The 17,581-nt window shown below is 44.2% G+C and overlaps 1 protein-coding gene across 1 annotated transcript in view; it reads left to right on the forward strand.

Moving 5' to 3' along the window:
- The window catches only part of Susd1 (sushi domain containing 1), a 133,652-nt gene that overhangs the window by 8,278 nt on the left and 107,793 nt on the right, over positions 1-17,581 (forward strand). The window contains exons 2-5 of the mRNA XM_013513298.1: positions 109-222; positions 2,192-2,347; positions 16,109-16,261; positions 17,208-17,387. Of these exons, the coding sequence (XP_013368752.1) occupies positions 109-222; positions 2,192-2,347; positions 16,109-16,261; positions 17,208-17,387 (603 nt within the window). The remainder of the gene's footprint in view (positions 1-108; positions 223-2,191; positions 2,348-16,108; positions 16,262-17,207; positions 17,388-17,581) is intronic.

Genomic DNA, 17,581 nt, shown 5'->3' on the forward strand with positions numbered 1-17,581 from the left:
TGTTTTATTTTACAGTTTAAATTGGGTTTTCTATCATAAATGTCTAACTAATGAAATGCAGCTCAGCTTGGACGTCCCTTTCTCTGAAATCTACAACTCCTGACCCAGGTTTAGACATCTGTGCCACTTGCCACGAACACGCCACGTGCCAGCAGCGAGATGGCAGGAAGGTCTGTATGTGCAACTACGGCTTCGTGGGCAACGGGAGGACCCAGTGTGTGGGTGAGTCGCAAACGAGGGTGAAGCTGCATACAAACATCGTGATTCTCTGTGTGAAAGAGTTGATGTCCGGGGGGCGGGGGAGGCGCGGGGTTATTTCACTCACGTGTTTCGTATTATGGAAAGCTTTGTCCCTTATAAGAAGTCTTTGTTTTAGTGTTTGTTTTTTTTTTGGTTTTGGTTTTCTTTTTCCGGTACCGGGAATTGAGCTCACGACCTTGCGCTTGCCGGGCAGGCCCTGTGCCGCTGAGCTAAATCCCTAGCCCTTTAGTGTTTGGATGGATCCTTTTTTGAGCATTTCCAAGGGAGCCTCCCTCATGTCAAAGGTTGTTGAACTTGAATCTCTGGACACTCTGTTCTAACACAAATTTGAAATCTATTTTAAATCTTGAATTGAACTTAGCAACTGGACTGATTACTGTATTTCTTCATTTGTTTGGTTATTTTGATATAAAGCTATTTATATTAGTACCATGGAGGAAAACAGGCCATAATTTCCTATTGGACCTTTTTTTCTTTGAGACTGCATCTCTTTATGTAGCCCAGCCTGGCCTCAGACTCATGTTCCTCCTCTTGCCTCAGCCTCCCACTGCTGGGATTACAGGCGTACACTGCCATACCCGACTTTTGGAGAGGTATTTTTTGAATTAGGGAATTGAGTCCAATTGTGAGAGGCTATTAAACCGATATGAGGGAACCAATAGTGAAATAAAACAATGAATTAAAAGCCCTGCTGCCATGAATAAAACTAAGTTCGTAAGTTGATTCCTTTCTTGTAGTGACAAGGAAGAAAACCTAGCCTTAGAAGAAAGCATAAGGCTGGGCATGGTGGCATACGCCTGTAATCTCAGTGCTTGAGAGGCTGAGGCAGGAGGATCACCTCGACTTCGAGGGCGGTTTGGACTACATAGTGAGACCCTGTCTCAAAAATAAAACAACAAACCAAAACAAAAATAAATAAAAGAAAGCGTAAGAAATTGGTCTCAGGAGTTTCTGCTGACTTCAGAGGCTAGGGCAGAGTTGATAATTTATGGTCCATGAGCCACATTTGACCCTCTGCCTGTTTTCTGTCACTACAACTGTATTGGAACTTTGCTCCTCAGCTTTACCTATTTTCATGACTGCTTTTGCGCTGCGCAAGCAGGGGTCAGTAGTTACAGCGGAGACTGGGAGAAAAAGTTTGCTGATTCCTGGGCTAGAGCTTGGAGGAGGAAGGGAGATTTACTCTCATTTGACTCTTTGCATTTCCAATTGTTTAATTAAAAACACTCCGGGCAGGCTTCAGTGACATAGCATCTGTATTCACAGGGTGACGGACACCAGGCACATGGGTCCCTCACATTCCATTCACCGCAGGCATTTCTGCCGCCCTCTGAGCCCTGCTCCCTGTGAGGCTGAGGCTCACTCTGCTGTGTTTCCCGGGAGATCAGAAGTGACACACTTCCAGCCTAGTCACTGGATGCAGCGTCCTCCTCCGGCTTTCATGAACAATCCAGAAAATAGTTATGCTGGAAAAAGGGGATACCGAGGCTTCTCTTGTAAACTTCTAATTTAAAGTTATGTATTATTATTGTTATTAATTATTATCACTAGTACTGTTTGGTGCTGGGGCTAGAACTCAGGGCCTTGCAGATGCTGTGCTCATGATCTACCACTGAATGACATCTCCAGGTGTTATTACTAAAATGTGGAAAAGCTCACAATTCTCCATCTCCCAGTCTTCAAATAGATTAGGTTGCTAGATTAGGAGGTGATGTTTCTCTGGTGGTTTTGTATACGGCTGATACATAAATATGACAGCCTCGTGTCCTCTAGTCTAGGAAATGTAGTGAAAGAGGCTAGGGAAATGAATCAGTAAGCTGTTCTCACAGAGTTCCTGTCCCCCAGTCTTCAGCACGGGAGAACAGTGTGGGTTGCGGGATATGGTGCGGAGAGATAAACCTTTCTGCGTGTTGTTTCCGTCCATCACCAGATAAAAATGAGTGCCAGTTCGGAGCCACCGTGGTCTGTGGGAACCACACATCTTGCCACAACACCTTTGGAGGCTTCTACTGTGTCTGCCTGGAAGGCTATCGAGCTACAAACAACAACAAAACGTTCATTCCCAACGACGGCACCTTCTGCACAGGTACCCAAAAGGGGGCTGTGGCCTTGGCCACCTAGGGATGGTGGGATGGTATCTGGGCCGTGGAGGTGGAGAGGACAGAGCTGTGAAAGGGTCTGACCAGGGAGAGACTCTCCTTTAAAAATAACAGTGCGCACCTGTAATTCCAGTACTTTGGGAGGCTGAGGCAGGAACATCACAAATTTGAGTCCAGCCTCGGTAACTAAGTGACTTACCAAGACCTTGTTTCCAAATGAAAAATGGCTGGGGATGTAGCCCTGTGGAAAGACCTTCAGTTGAATCTCTCGTACTATAAAAATAAAACAAAAACTATGAAGGATTTTGGATACAGACTTATTAGTCAGTGATAGGGAATTAATGTTAATTTTGTTAGGTAGATGTCTTAGTTACTTTTCTCGTTGCTGAGACAAAATACTAGACACCCAAAGCAAAAGGAGGAAAGGTTTATTTAGCTCACAGCTTAAAGAGGTTTCAGTCCATAATCAGCTGGGTCCAAGGCAGGGTCCCATGGCAGAGGAGATTCAATTCATGGTGGGCAGAAGGCAGCAAAGAAACAAGGGATGACCACGGCTCTTTCTACCCCTTAAGTCTTATCCAGGCTGCTTAGGATGGGGAGTTTAGGATGCTTAGGATGGGGAGCACCCGTGGTGCCCTTGATCCTAGCATTGCACCATGAGTCAATCCCAGCATCACACACTCTAGATCCAGCCACCACTGAAAAAGCCCCACCTATAACTGCCTGAAGCACTGGGGGGACATTTAGACACAAGCCATGGCAATGGAATAATGGTATTGTGGTATATAGAATAATTTTGGGAGGTGCGTGCTGACGTGTCCAGGGGTGTTATGAATAATCTACTGTTATGATATCTGGAAGACACTTTAAATGAACAGATTTTTGATGGCAGGGTGGGAGTGGTGTGTGGGAGTGGCTGTAGTGTTATTTTTCTGATTCTTACCTACGAATGAGAAGAGGCTGTCCAGAGGCAGTGTGCGAGCTGCAAGTTCCCGTAACCTTAACACCTGTGGGGTGTTTTGAGACCACAGTATGTTTATAGGTCAGACTTCGGGGATATGTTGGTTGGAATATAAAGAGGGGGACCACCCTAATTTTCAGTGGCTTTTCTATTATCTGGGCTAGATTTATAGCATACCTTCAACTTTTTTTTTTTTTTTTTTTGGTACTGAGGATTGAATGCAGGGCATTGGCAGAGAGCTATGTTCCCAACTCTTCTTAAATTTTTTATTTTGAGACAAAGTCCCACGGAGTTGCCCAGGCTGGGCTCGAGAACTTTAGATCCTCCTGCCTCAGCCTCCCACGGTGCTGGGATTATAGGTGTGGTAAGGCCTAGCAGCTATTTAGATTTCTAAGAAAATGCTTGTAAACAGTCATGAAGAGGGGAGGCAGGAAAATACTTCTAGCCCTAAGATGGTTTGGATAGATTTCCTCATTGCTGAAAAGCTTTGAGGCAAGAGGAATGCAAATTCAATCCCAGCCTGGGCACATTAGTGAGACCTTATCTGAAAATAAAAAATAAAAGAATGTTGGGAATGTAGTTCAAACTGAAGGCCCTGAGTTCAGTTTTTAATAACATACACACACACACACACACACACACACACATACATGCATGCATTACACACACACAGATGCATATGTACACACACAGACACATGCACACACACGCATGTAAAGCTTTGTGACTTTTTTTTTGAGACAGGGTCTTGCTCTGTTTCTCAGTCTGAGCTTGAACTCACAGTGTAGCCCAGGCTGGTCTCAAACTCACAGCGATTCTCATCTCTCAGTCACCTGGGTGCTGGGATTATAGGCGTGCGCCACCGTGCTCGGCTAAGCTTTGTCATATTTAAAAGTTTGCTTGGAAAAGAAAAGGAGAGAACATGTTGTATCTTCCTCCTGCCGGCAACCACTGTTCCTAAGGCTGGGTTTCATTCTCCCCCTTCACCTGCATCAAGGTGAAATTCCCCAAGGGATACAGTTGATCTATTAATGGCATGAATGACTCGCGCTCTCAGGGAAAACATTTGATGCTGTCTTGTTTTAGATGGCAAGCTGATGGCTATGTGGTTGGGGAGGTGCGGTACATTAAATTAAGTATGGTAAAAAGATGCTAATTTAAAAAAAAACACTTACAAGATGCTGATCTGCTGCCCCGCGTATTCAGTACGCACGTCTTACCCGCGAGGCTGCGCCTGCGGGAGGTGACAGGCACACAGCTAAGTTAGTGGTCCTCCGTGTTAGTCACAGGAAAGCAAAGGTGTTTATTCTCGTACCTGAAGCTGTTCTCAAGGCTGTGGGAGTTTGACAGGAAAACCTTTTATAGCTGTATATTTATCCGTACAGCTCCAAGGCGTGCATTCAACTTTTCAAAGTTAGGAAGAAGAAAGAGGAGGAGGAAGAAGGTGGAAAGGGCAAGGAGCAGAAATATGTTCAAGGGCCGGATAGGTGCCGGCCGAACAAGAGCCAGTCTTCCTGGAGCCGAGGTCTGCTCTAGTCCCGCTACTTATTCTACTTCTTGATGCTATTTAGTGGTTGCCTCCTTTAAAAAAATTGAGACAGCTGGGCGTGGCGGGGCACACCTGTAATTCCAGCATTTGGGAGGCTGAGGCAGGAGGAGCACTGTGAGTTCCATGCTAGCCTGGGCTACGTAATAAGTTCTGGGATAGCCTGAACTACAACATAATGAGACCCTGACTCAAAAAACAAAACAAAGCAAAACAAAATTGAGACAAATTGCCTGGCTCCTTGTAGTATTCACATTGGTGTTTTTTTTTTTTTGAAAACCGAGTCTCACTATGCAGCTCAGGCTGGCTTTGAACTCACTATGTAGCCCAAACTGGCCTTGAACTTGTGGTGATTCTCCTGCCTCAGCCTCCTGAGTGCTGTGATTACAGGTGTGCATCATACTTCAGTGGTTTTTAGTGTATTCATGAAGTTGTGCTACTATTACTGCTACCTCATTTTAGAACATTTCCATCACTGCCAAAATTAAGTCCTGTGTCCATTAGCATTGATTCCCATGACCTTTCCCTCTGGGGTCTCCAGTTAGAACTGTAAGAACTGGTGGAAAATTCTTCCTGCCAGTGATGTGTTTCTTTCTATATCAGTTCCAGGGAAACATCGGTGGGCTGGGTCGGAGCTCGGAGTCTTGGGCTATCAGTCATTATCCAGGGGCTATGACCCTACTTCCTAGATTCTAGAGTCCCGAATCCAGGTGCTTGTTGTATGAAGTATGACCTAAAAATACAGTGACTATTTAAAATTTTAAAAAATTATTACAGTAAAGGACTGTTACGGTTTGTGTCTGGATGTCCCCCCAAAGCCTCATGCCATCATGGGGCAGGCTTTTACAGTTTATGATTGATTCATGATCCAATGCTGGGATTGTGGGTGTGAGTGCTACATCCGCCCTGGGGCAGATAGTTTGCAAATATAAGGGAGAGAAAGGGGCTGCTTGCCGCCACTCCTCCCTTTTGCTCTTGTTGCTTTTGCTGTTTTCCACCACCGTGAACTGTTGCCCTCTGCCATGTGCCACTCTGTTTTGGAGCGAGCTGAGTATGGACTGAAACCTCCACAAACTGTGAGCTAAATAAACCTTTCCTTCCTTAATTTTGGGCCAGCAACGAGAGAAAAGTAACCAAGACAAGGACATATTGCCACGAATCCCCCTCAAAACACTGTCCCTCCCTTTGAACTCATTAATGTCCTCGTTCATGCCACTTTCTGAAGTTCTGGAAGTCTCCTTTTGTGTCTTTAGTTGTGCTGTTATGGTTACCTCAGTGTCCTGTATCTGTTCAGAGCATTTATCTTTCACCGTCCTTTTGACTCGGGAGAAGAGGTAGAAGTCACACAGTGGCAGCTCTGGTGAATAAGGAGAACGAGGACACACCATAGCATTCTCACAGCGCTGCCTTTCTGTTAGATGGCACTTGGTAGCAGTATTCACCATATTTTTCATCATACATCACAAAGACACTCACAGACGAGGATTTCCAGAACTGCTTCAGAAAGTGGCAAGAATGATGAGATAAGTAGGTGAAAATCGAGGAGAGTTTGAGGGGCATGAATGGCAGTGTGTCTTTTGCTGTTGTGCATTTGAACATTTAAGCATTCACCGTGCATTCCGTCACTCCTTGTACTTTGCAGAGCTGCATCCATCTGCAGAGGCACGTGGACTCTCTGGAGGTGCCGTGGTAGGTGAGGAAGGGTTACCGGTTCTAGTGTGATCACTCCAGCCTGTTTGAGAACTCATAGATGTTCTGGTCCCTGGAGCTGCCTCCTCAGTAACTGCTGGGCCCACGGGGACTTCGCCATGAGGCCCAGGTCAGGGGGAGAAGCTCTGCGGCAGTTTCTGTGTGGTGATGGTGCGATAAGTGGAGAGAAATGGGCCTGATGTGGGAGCGGAACCTGCAGCTCTCCCCTGCAGGCCAGCAGGACCGCAAGTAGGCATGGCCTCATAGAGTCAGCTGAAAACTCCAAAAATAGCTTCAGCTTCTTCTCTGTTTTTTTTTTTAATTCCTCAACTCTTGGGGATCCAGCCCAATTCCAATGGTGGCAGCAGCCTTTGTTTTGTAAATTCATTTCCTGTAGCACAGGGCTCGATGCTGTTGCTTTTGGAGAACTGTAACAGCCCTCAGCTGAGCCTCAGGAGGATGAAGGTGAAAGAGGAGTGGCGGAGTGCACGCTTTGGCATCCGTCAGTGCCAGGGACTGACCTCCCACAGCCTGTATCCTGTGGGAACCATCCTAGGGGGAACTCGTCAGCTCTGCGGAGACCAGTGAGGCCTGTTGGTTTCTGTCCAGGTTGGGAGCCTTGTTCTGCTCATGAGCCCGAGCTGTGATTTCTGGAGCAGCCTGTTGCGGCCGCAGCTGTGTCCTTCATGGATACTCTGCTTGTGCTAGGGGGTCGGGGCATAGAGGGACCCCTACCCGTCAGTTTATAGCTGTCCTGCATTTCTCCCAGGGGCTTCTCCAATGGCATCCTCACATCCCCAGTTCCAATGCTTTGTTTTAGCTGGATTTTATTCTTAAAGAGTCATTTTTAACTGCCCTGAAAAAAGGAAGAAGTGAGGAAAGACACCCAAGGAAAAGCACACCAGGAGGGTGCTGCCCCTACTGCCCAGTGGCGCGCTCCTAACCGCTGGCTCCTTGACTTCCTCCTCACGGGGTCTCCCTGACTCCTGCTCGGGTCTCCAGCTCTGATGGATGAGGCCATCAGGCTCCTCCTTGTGTTCCAACTCCAAGGAACGAGAGTGAGGCCGAAGATCCTCCATCAAAGGAGGTTAAACCTTTACCCCCCAAAATGCCAGTGGCCTTGACCGAGGCGCCACTGTCCCTCCTTGGGAGTGAGTGGGGACTGCCCAAGCCCCTGTGCAGGTTAACTTCTCCCACACTGGACTCTTGCCCCCTGTCACCTGCTCCCACCCCAGGATTTCCCAGGTTCTTTCCTAAGGCCTTGCTGAGGATCATAAAATCCACACAAAGGATTCTTTTTCAGAAGCTCCATTCATATAGTTTTGGGAGGAGTAATTAGAGCAGGAACTGGATTTAGATTATTGATCTTTGAACTATATATAAGACAGGCTTTCCTAGCTGGGCATGGTGGCGCATGCCTGTAATTCCAGCACTCGGGAGGCTGAGGCAAGAGGATCGTTGTGAGTTTGAGACCAACCTGGGCTACAAAGTGAGCTCAAGGCCAGCCTGAACTGCATAATGAGACCTTGTCTCAAAAAGACCAAAAAAAGAAGTTATATATATATATACACACATATATATAATTATAATTGTAGATTAGTAGCACATTTTATTAGTAACATGTTTACTTTTTTCTCAAATGTGATGTTTCATTTCTACAACGTGATTTTCTTTCTTCTGAATCATGGGAAGTAAGGTTGACAGATTTACTTCACTTATAACATGTGATCATCTTTTCATTTCAGTAAAAATAAAGTCAGACGTTGTGGCACATGCTTGTAATCCAAGAACTCTAGGAGGCTGAGGCAGGAGGATTACAAGTGGACAATTTAGAAACTTAGTGAGACCCTGTCTCAAACAGTAAAAGGCTGGGGATGTATTTCAGCGTGAAGGCCCTGGATTCAATCACATGACCTCAAGTAATAGTTTTTCTTTTTAAATCCAAGAGAAATAAAACTTTTCTTTGTTTTGTCTTTTTGATATAGGGTCTCGCTATGCAGTTCAGGCTGGCCTTGAGCTCCCTTTGTAGCCCAGGCTGGCCTCGAACTTGTAATGATCCTCCTGCCTCAGCCTCCCGAGTGCTGGGATTACAGGCATGTGCCACTACACCCAACAAAACTTTTTTACAAATGAAGTATGAAGACATTTACTCAGATATTTGCGATAGTCCAAACTGGAAACAGCCCAAATATCTATCAACAGGGAGATGAATAAGCAAACTGTGGTACATTCACACTGCTCAGCAAAATAAAACAAGCCCAAATCAAAGCAAACCAAAATAAAACTATCTGTTGATGTATACTTAACATAGTGGGATTTAAAAAATACCGTGCTGAGTGAAGGAAGTTGCACTAAAAATGTACATAATGTTAAGTGAAATAAATCAGACACACAAGCTTAAATATTGCATGGCTTCTCTACTTTTTAAAAATTTATTTATTTTTGTCTTTTTGAGAATAGGATCTCACTGTGCAGTTCAGGCTGACCTTGAACTTACTGTGTAGCCTAGGCTGGCCTCAAACTTGCAAGGAACCTCCTGCCTCAGCCTCGGGAGTGCTGGGGTTCTAGGCATACGCCACCACACCGGCTGCATGGCTTCTGTTATATGAGAAACCCGAGATATAAAGAGCAAAATCAGCCGGGTGTGGTGGCGAATGCCTGTAATCCCAGCACTTGGGAGGCTGAGGCAGGAGGATGGTTGTGAGTTCGAGACCAGCCCGGGCTACAAAGTGAGCTGAAGGCCAGCTTGAACTGCATAGCGAGACCCTGTCTCAAAAAGACAAAAAAAAAAAAAGAGCAAAATCAAAGCTAGATAGTAGGACACAGGGTGATAGATCTTTTGCAAGAGGGAAGGAGACCAACGGATGGAGGAGGGGGAAGGAGGTGAGAAAGGGGGAAAGTGAACAGAATTAAGGTGTGTTATGTAAGCGGACCAACTTCATACAAGGAATGGAATCATTAAACATTGCAAACATATATGAATAAAAAAATAAGAATTTAAAAAAATGTATACAATGAAATATGCTGTTTGAATAAAGTACCATACAGGGCAAACAAATTTATGGAGATAGGAACTTTTAAAAAAATGGTTGCTTCTATCTTGGAGCAATGACAGCTAATTGAACCAGCCGTGTGGCTACTCCTCAGACGCCAGCCAAATAACTGGGCCTTTTCTGGGGAAGATGACTTGTGGGAACTGTGGTTATTAGCAAACTTTATCAGTGATCATCGCCACAGTTACTGCTGGTAGGCTGCTGCGCGGGCCTGTAGGTGAGGGAACCGCTGCGTGGCTGTCGTCTCTCCCACTGTAGGGCCTGTCCGCATCTGGAAGCTCTGAGTCTTTCTCCTCTTACTGCTGCTTAGTCATGTTTTCCCAGAAGCATTTATGTTGTTTATTTTTAGAAATCCCTGGAAAAAACCTACATTTATTCCCGCTCCATATTTCTGAGATGTCTGGAGCAGATGATCAGCTACCGCTAGGCCTGGCTTGTTGAGTAAAGGTCTGGACAAAGTTGCACAGAACTTCCTCAGTAAATTTACTGAAGACAATGAGCTAGAGCAGTGGTAGCTTCTTACCTGAGTCTCACTAAGCTGGAACAGTGAGTCAGACCTAGGAATGGAATAGCCTGTAGTGATAAAAATCATCTCTAAAATTTGTACTGAGCCAGGTGTGGTGGCGCACGCCTGTAATCCTAGCACTCACGAGGCTGAGGCAGGAGGATCATTGCAAGTTTGAGGCCAGCCTGGGCTACAAAGTGAGCTCAAGGCCAGCCTGAACTGCATAGTGAGACCTTTTCTCAAAAAAAAAAAAAAAAAAAAAAAGAAATAAAATAAAATTTGTACTAGATAGGTACTGATTTTATGGTACATTATTTATATTTTAAGACATCATAATAATCACTAAGTGTTTAATGATTATATTACCAACAGTTTACTAGTTTCGTTTCTGCTTAGTCTTTGTGGTACCTCCTATCTGCCCCCTACTCCTCACCCCCTTCCCCCCTTTTTTTCAGCACTGGGAGGTAAATTCAAGGCCTCATGCATGCTAAATATTCACTCAGTATTCCACTGTGCTACATTCTCAGCTTTTTTTTTTTTTTTTTTTTCTTTTTGAGACAGGGTCTTGCTATGCAGTTCAGGCTGGCCTTGAGCTCACTTTGTAACCCAGGCTGGTCTTGAACTCACAACAATTCTCCTGCCTCAGCCTCCCAAGTGCTGGGAATACAGGTGTGTGCCACCACACCTGGCCTTCAGCTCTTCTTGTCTGTTTCCTCCTTTCTGTTTTTTCTTTGTGGGACTGGGGGTTGATCCCAGGGTCTTTGCACTGAGCTACATCTCCAGCCCATTTTTCTTGTTGAGACAGGGTCTTCCAAAGTTGCCAAGGCTGGACTTGAACTTACGATCATCCTGCCTCAGCCTCCCAGAGTGCTGGGATTACAGGTGGGTGCCACCATACCCAGGTCCTCTTCTTTCTTAACATTTATTGTGGTCTGTTTCACTGGCTGAGGCATTTAAAAAAAAAAAAAAATTAGTTTTTCCAGAAAAGAAATGTCAGCAGGGTAATTTCTGAGATCATTCATATTCTAAAATGTCACTTCTTGGCTTAAATAGAGCATAATGTTTTTTTTCCCCTTTTCTTAGAACTCTATAAATATTACTCCATTGCTGGTAGCATTTAGTATTTCGGACAAGATGTCCTGGGTCAGATTGGGTCTCATCCCCATAGGTTACCATTCCTTTTTCTCAGTAGGTTTATTTCTCTTATTCCATGGAATTCAGAATGGCCCTCATTTTCCCTTTTAGAATTCCGTGTGTTTGTTTGTTTTTGTGGTGCTGGGTCTGGAACCCATAGCCTCACACATGTCGGGCAAGCACTCTGCTACTTGAGCTACATTCCCAGCCTCTCTATTCCCTGCTTTTAAACAATAACAGCTTCCGATTTATTTCACCTATGAGTATGTTGTTTTTTTGTTTTTCTCTGGGACCGGGAATTGAACTCATGATGTTGTGCTTGCCAGGCAGGCGCTGTGCTGCTGAGCTAATTCCCCAGCCCCCTCACCTATGAGTATGGTCTCTTATTGCATCCATTTACCTATAAAAGCCTTGAGTTTATCTTTTTTTATAGCTGAGTAATACTTCATTGTATAAAAATACCACATTGTTTTTATCCATTCCTCAGTTGATGGGCATTTGGGTTGTTTCCAAGATTTTGCTATGACAAACTGTGCTGCTGTAAACATGGGTGCACATATATCACTGTGGTACGATGTTTTTAATTCTTCTGGAAAAATACCCAGAAGGGGAATAGCTGGGTTAAGTTGGACTTCTAATCCCATCGTATTGTCTCCCTAGTATAAGTACCTGAAAGAGTAAATAAAACTCAAAATGTACAATAGATATTATGAAAGGGAAAGAAACTTCTCAAAGGAAGGAACAACTGGGATGTGGGACTGTACTGCTGAAGTCTAACAGTTTATTGAAAAGAACAGTTAATGCCTATTTTTTTTTTTTAATTTTTGACCAGTTTTGCATGCTTATATTGGGTAATCTGAACAACTAATTTGAAGACAACAATATGCAATATAAATACCATTAGTGAATTCCTACCATCTTGTCTACTGAAACTCCGTATCATTTCTAATGTTTTTTAAAATTTTTTTTATTCTCTTCAGTGGTTTGATTAATCTTGCATTCTTACATCTGGTAATCTGAGCAACTTCGCTGAAGATAACAATATGTAATATAACAGCCATATTAATTCCTATCATTTTGTTCTGAAACCCTGTATCATTTTTATTGTTTTTGCTTTGTTTTGTTTTTCTCTATGTTGTTGGAATTTTGCTCTTGTTCCTTTTTTATTATTCTCTCTAAAATAAAAAAAAAAAATAACAGCTTCACAGAGGTGTAATTCACATACCCTGAAAACGTACCCATTTAAAGTACACAATTTAGTGGTGGTTCATATATTCACAGAATTCCACAAATAGCACTACTGAACTTAGAGAATTTTCATCTCCCCGAAAGAAACCACATACCCGTCACTTCTCCAAACCCCACCCCCCATTGATCCAAGCAGTCTTGAATCCACTTTCTGTCCCTGGGGATTTGCCTGTTCTAGAGACTTCCTCTAAATGGGATCGTGCAATATGTGACCTTTGTGTTAGTTAGATTGAGGGTTTTTTTTTTTTTTTTTTTTTTTTTTGAGACAGGGTCTCGCTATTTAGTTCAGGCTGGCTTTGAGCTCACTTTGTAGCCCAGGCTGGCCTGGAACTTGCAACAATCCTCCTGCCTCAGCCTCCCAAATGCTGGAATTACTGGTGTGCACTGCCACGCCCAGCTAGACTGAGGTTTTTAAGTGGCTGAGACTTTTCTATCAAAGACTTCCCTAGCAACCACATCTCTGCTCTGTCTACCTGGGGGGCGGAGAGGGATGGGTAGGAGCCCTGTACTTGGGACAGGAAAAGTTACGGGTGGGTCTAAGGGACCCTGGCACCTGGAGGTAGGTGAGGGAGCTCCAGAGAGAGGCAGCAGGAGAAGGCAGAGTCAGTGCTCTTCTGACGTCCTGCTGGTCAAGCTGAAGCTTCACTTTGCAGCCAGTACCCTGTGTTACTCTCAGAATGGCTTGGTTTTGGCATTCATGTCTGTCACCTGAAGACTGGATTTGGATGTATAGACTGAGGGGTGTTTTTCCCCACTAGGGGGTTAATTTTTATATGTACATTCCCTTCTCTTCTGCAATTCCTCCTAAATGGATATCAAATATTTTGCATCCATCTTTGTAACATTTTATTTTTGTCCTATTATTTTTTACCCTACATCATTTTTTTTTTTTTTAAATTCAGTTTGTTTTTGGAGAATTCCTCAAGTTGGGATTTGCAAATTTGTTTTCTAACGGTGACCAACTTATTATTCAATGCCTCTATGAAATTATTTTTGGCATTCACGTTTTGTGTATAATTTCCAAGATTGTTTATTTGTTTGTGTTTTGAGATGGGTCTCACTATGTAGTTCAGGATGGCCTTGAATTTATGGTGAGCCTTCTGCCTCAGCCTCCTGAGTGCTGGAGTTAGAGGTGTGCGTCATCACACTCGGCTGATTTCCTTGTTTTTGCAGTCTTTTTTTAAAAAATTGATGTATTGGCCTCTTAATCTCATGTATTTGGACTTGTGTATCTCTTCATATGTCAGTGGTGTCTTGGTTATTTAATGCTGTATACTTCTCTAATCATCTCCCCCAAATATAGTGGCTGGCAACAATGGTTTGTTGCTTCCCACCATCCCCTGGCTGGGCTGGCTAGGTGGCTGTGTTCCATCTGCTTGGAGCGGGTCACTTGTGTGGACACACTTGGCTTGTGGCAGGGCCCTCAGGGCGGAGAACGCCTCTCACCCATGTCTCATGTCTTGATGCTGACTAGGGCCCAGGGTGCTTTTGTTCTCATCCATATGGCCTCTCTCTGCACATGGTGTCTCATCTTTAGGGTCCCCCGAGTGACCTTTCTCCCCAGCACAGTACCCTGAACTTCTCGACATCATGGCCACTAAATTTCGACAGCAGGAAGAAGGAGGTTGCCGGCCTCCTTACAGGTGAGGCCCAACAGGTCTGGGGTTACTTCTGCTGTGCTCTGTTGGCCAAAACAAGTCTCAAGACCAGCCTAAGGGGAGCGGGCAGAGGAAGGTGAACAGATTGCACTCCTTTCTTTGTTTCTTTTTGATGCTAAGGATCAAACCAGGATCCTGTCTTGAGAAATAGCACGCAAGAAAGGGAGAGGAGGGATTGTAGGCCGCCATCTTTGCAGTCGATTGCCCACAAAGCATTGCTTATAGTGCTGAACTAAAGGTGTGGCCTGCTCACAACTGCTGGCTTGTGTGGGCCCTGCGAGCAGTGGAGTGAACTGCTGATTCCCACATCATGACCATTGTGACCCGCGAGGTGTTCATTGGCCCAAGATCAAAAGAAAATAGGCGATGATTGTGAATTTTTATAAGACCATACTAAACATTTAAAAAGGACTCCAAGGTTTCTATTTTCTTTCTTATTTTGGGGCATGAAAGTGTCCTTTCTTTTATGTAATTACAGTGTTAGTAGTTTATTTGAGATTTCAAAACAAGATTGTTGGCCAGGCATGCGGCACACACCTGTAATCCCAGCACTCAGGAGGCTGAGGCAGGAGGATCACGGCGAGTTCGAGACCAGCCTGGGCTACAAAGTGAGGTCAAGGCCAGCCTGAACTGCAGAGCAAGACCCTGTCTCAAAAAGACAAAAACAAAAAAAAACATAATAAAAGATTGTTTCTGGCAAAATAAAATATTGGCCATTTTGCTGGGTGTAGTGGCTGGGTGTGCTGGTCATCCCAGCACTCTGGAAGGCTAAGGCATGAGTATCAAAAGTTTGAGCTTGATCTGGGCATTTGAGCAACTTAGCAAAACCTTGTCTCAAAAACAAAAAACAAAAACCCAAAAACCTAGGGTTGTAGCTCAGTGCAAAGACCCTAGCTAGGTCCAATCCCCAGTACTGGGGGGGTGGGGAAGGAATGTAGGTGTTTTTATGTTAGTTCTGTCAAAGGTGCCTTGAAATCCCAGTCCAGGAGCAGCTAAAGAACAACCATCTCCCCACCCTCCCACAGTCCTCATGGATATCTAGGAAGAGTGCCATTTTTATCAGGGCTTTTTTCTCGTGTGTGTGTGTGTGTGTGTGTGTGTGTGTGTGTGTGTGTGTGTGTGTGGTTCTGATGGGATTCTTCAGTTTCTCAAACCAGTTCTGGGAATAAACCTGCTCAGTGGCAGGGAGGTTTCTTCTCCAGTCTCTGACCTTTTGTACAGTTTTTGACAGTGTGCATGATGTCTTTGGCAGTCTATAATCAAGGGAAAAGTCCTTCCCGAAGCCTGTTTTATACTATTCCAGTCTTGGGAATGTAACTAAGTCCCTCCACTTCTCCCTTACTGCTTGACATACCATCACATACTCAAGAGCTGGAAATCCATTTGTCAATTGCTGGCATTTTCCATGCTAGTATAAATTGTTTTATATTTGGAGCTCCATTTTAGATTTTTTTTTTGGGGGGGTGGCATTGATTTTTTGAAACAAGGTCTTGCTGTGTAGTCCAGGCTGGCCTCAAACTCATGGCGATCCTCCTGCTTCAGCCTCCTGAGTGCTGGGATTACAGGCATGTACCACTACGCCTGGCCACTTTAGACATTTTATGTGAGATTGGGATCATCTTTATTTTACAGTAAGATTTTTTTAACATACTGTTTTGAGTTCTTTTCATTGGCATCAGGGAACTTGGAATGCTTGTTAATGTTTGCTAATTCCCAGGACACATTTCACAGCTATTTATTGAGCACCTCCTTTGTTTTCTTTCTGTGCCTATTGAGTGAAGAGTATATGAGACGCACCATTAGGGAGTAAAATAAAAAGCATGATACAATCGCAAATGAACATCCGTGTATAAGGACCGGTAGATGATATGAGAAAAATGGCTGTCACAGTGTCCTCTCTTTCCTTTTCTTTCTGTTCTTCTCTCCTTTCCTTGTGTTTGGGACGGGCCTTAAGACACAGATGAGTGTGAAGGTCCTGGCCTGTGCAGGCCAGGAGGCCGGTGCGTCAACACTCACGGAAGCTTTGAGTGCTACTGCATGGATGGATATTTGCCCAGGAGTGGGCCCGTGCCTTTCCACCCGAGCAGAGATGCCACGTCATGCACAGGTGCGTGTCAGTGAACGAATGCCTCATCGCACGGTGAATTCTGAGACTGTCACTGTCTTACGCTCTGGTGTTCATAGGTCTGTAGATTGTCTGTTCTTTTGCATATTTGTATAACCTAATCAGGGTTCAAGAGGTTATATGAGAAAAGCGAAAATTAGTAAACACTAAGTATTTTAGCCGTTAATTTTTTTTTCCCTACTGAGGATTGAATCCAAGGCCTATATCCTCATCCCTCCCCCTGCCAGCCCTTTTTTAAAAATAAGTTTCTACTTTTTAGACAAGATCTTGCTAAGGCCCTAAGTTACCCAGGTTGGGCTTGAATTTCCAGTGCTCCTGCCTCAGCCTGCCAGCACCATGCCTAAAAGTTAATAGATTTTTTTTTTTTTTTTTTGAGATAGGGTCTTGCTGTGTAATTCAGGCCGACCTTGAATCCATTATGTAGCCCAGGCTGGCTTCAAACTCGCAGTGATCCTCCTGCCTCAGCCTCCTGAGTACTGGGATTATAGTCATGCACCACCATACCTGGCTTAATAGATATTTTGATATTAACACTATGGTAGATGGTATAAACACAGGTCCTGTAGTAAAACCCCAGCATCACAAAAATGACCCTGAAATTATAAATGTTCATGAATCTTAAGGTATTTTGCAATCGAAAGTTTTTACTTTATTGAGCTAGGCATTTCTTTAGTTAGTATAAATTAGTGAGTGTTGATTGCTAATTTTTTTCAGGATTGTTCATTGTAGATGCTATTACCTATGGAAGGTCAAAGGAGTGAATAAAAACCACCATTGGCAATATGCCTAGACGTCAGGTGGAAATGGACAAATGTACTTGAAATAGGGGCTGGGATGTGGATGGGAGGAATGGGGAAGTGGAGAAAGATTGTGAGTTTTGAAAATTTATATTCACATGCTAATACATTTGACACATACTGGTTTTCAGAAATAGACTGCGGCCCCCCTCCAGAGGTCCCCGGTGGCTACATTATAGGAAATTACAGCTCACGGCTGGGCAGCCAGGTCCGTTATAGCTGCAAAGAAGGATTTTTCCAGGTCGTGGAAGATACTGTGTCGAGCTGCACCCCCCTGGGCACTTGGGAATCTCCTGGATTACGTTGCCAAGGTGAGTTTTCTGAAGTCTCAGGCTCCCAGTTATGCCGCCTGGAGATTGTTTTCATATTTATCTAGATTTCACTGTGAGAGAGTAAATGAGTTAAACAAATCCAGTGAATCTCTATTTGCTTCCAGTAGGTTCTCGGTGGGTTCTGTTCATATTTTCATTAACAGTATCTTGTCTTTTTTTTTTTTTTTTTTGCA

Source organism: Chinchilla lanigera, unplaced genomic scaffold (genome assembly GCF_000276665.1).
Source record: "Chinchilla lanigera isolate Chin_1 unplaced genomic scaffold, ChiLan1.0 scaffold00018, whole genome shotgun sequence".
NCBI lineage: Eukaryota > Metazoa > Chordata > Mammalia > Rodentia > Chinchillidae > Chinchilla > Chinchilla lanigera.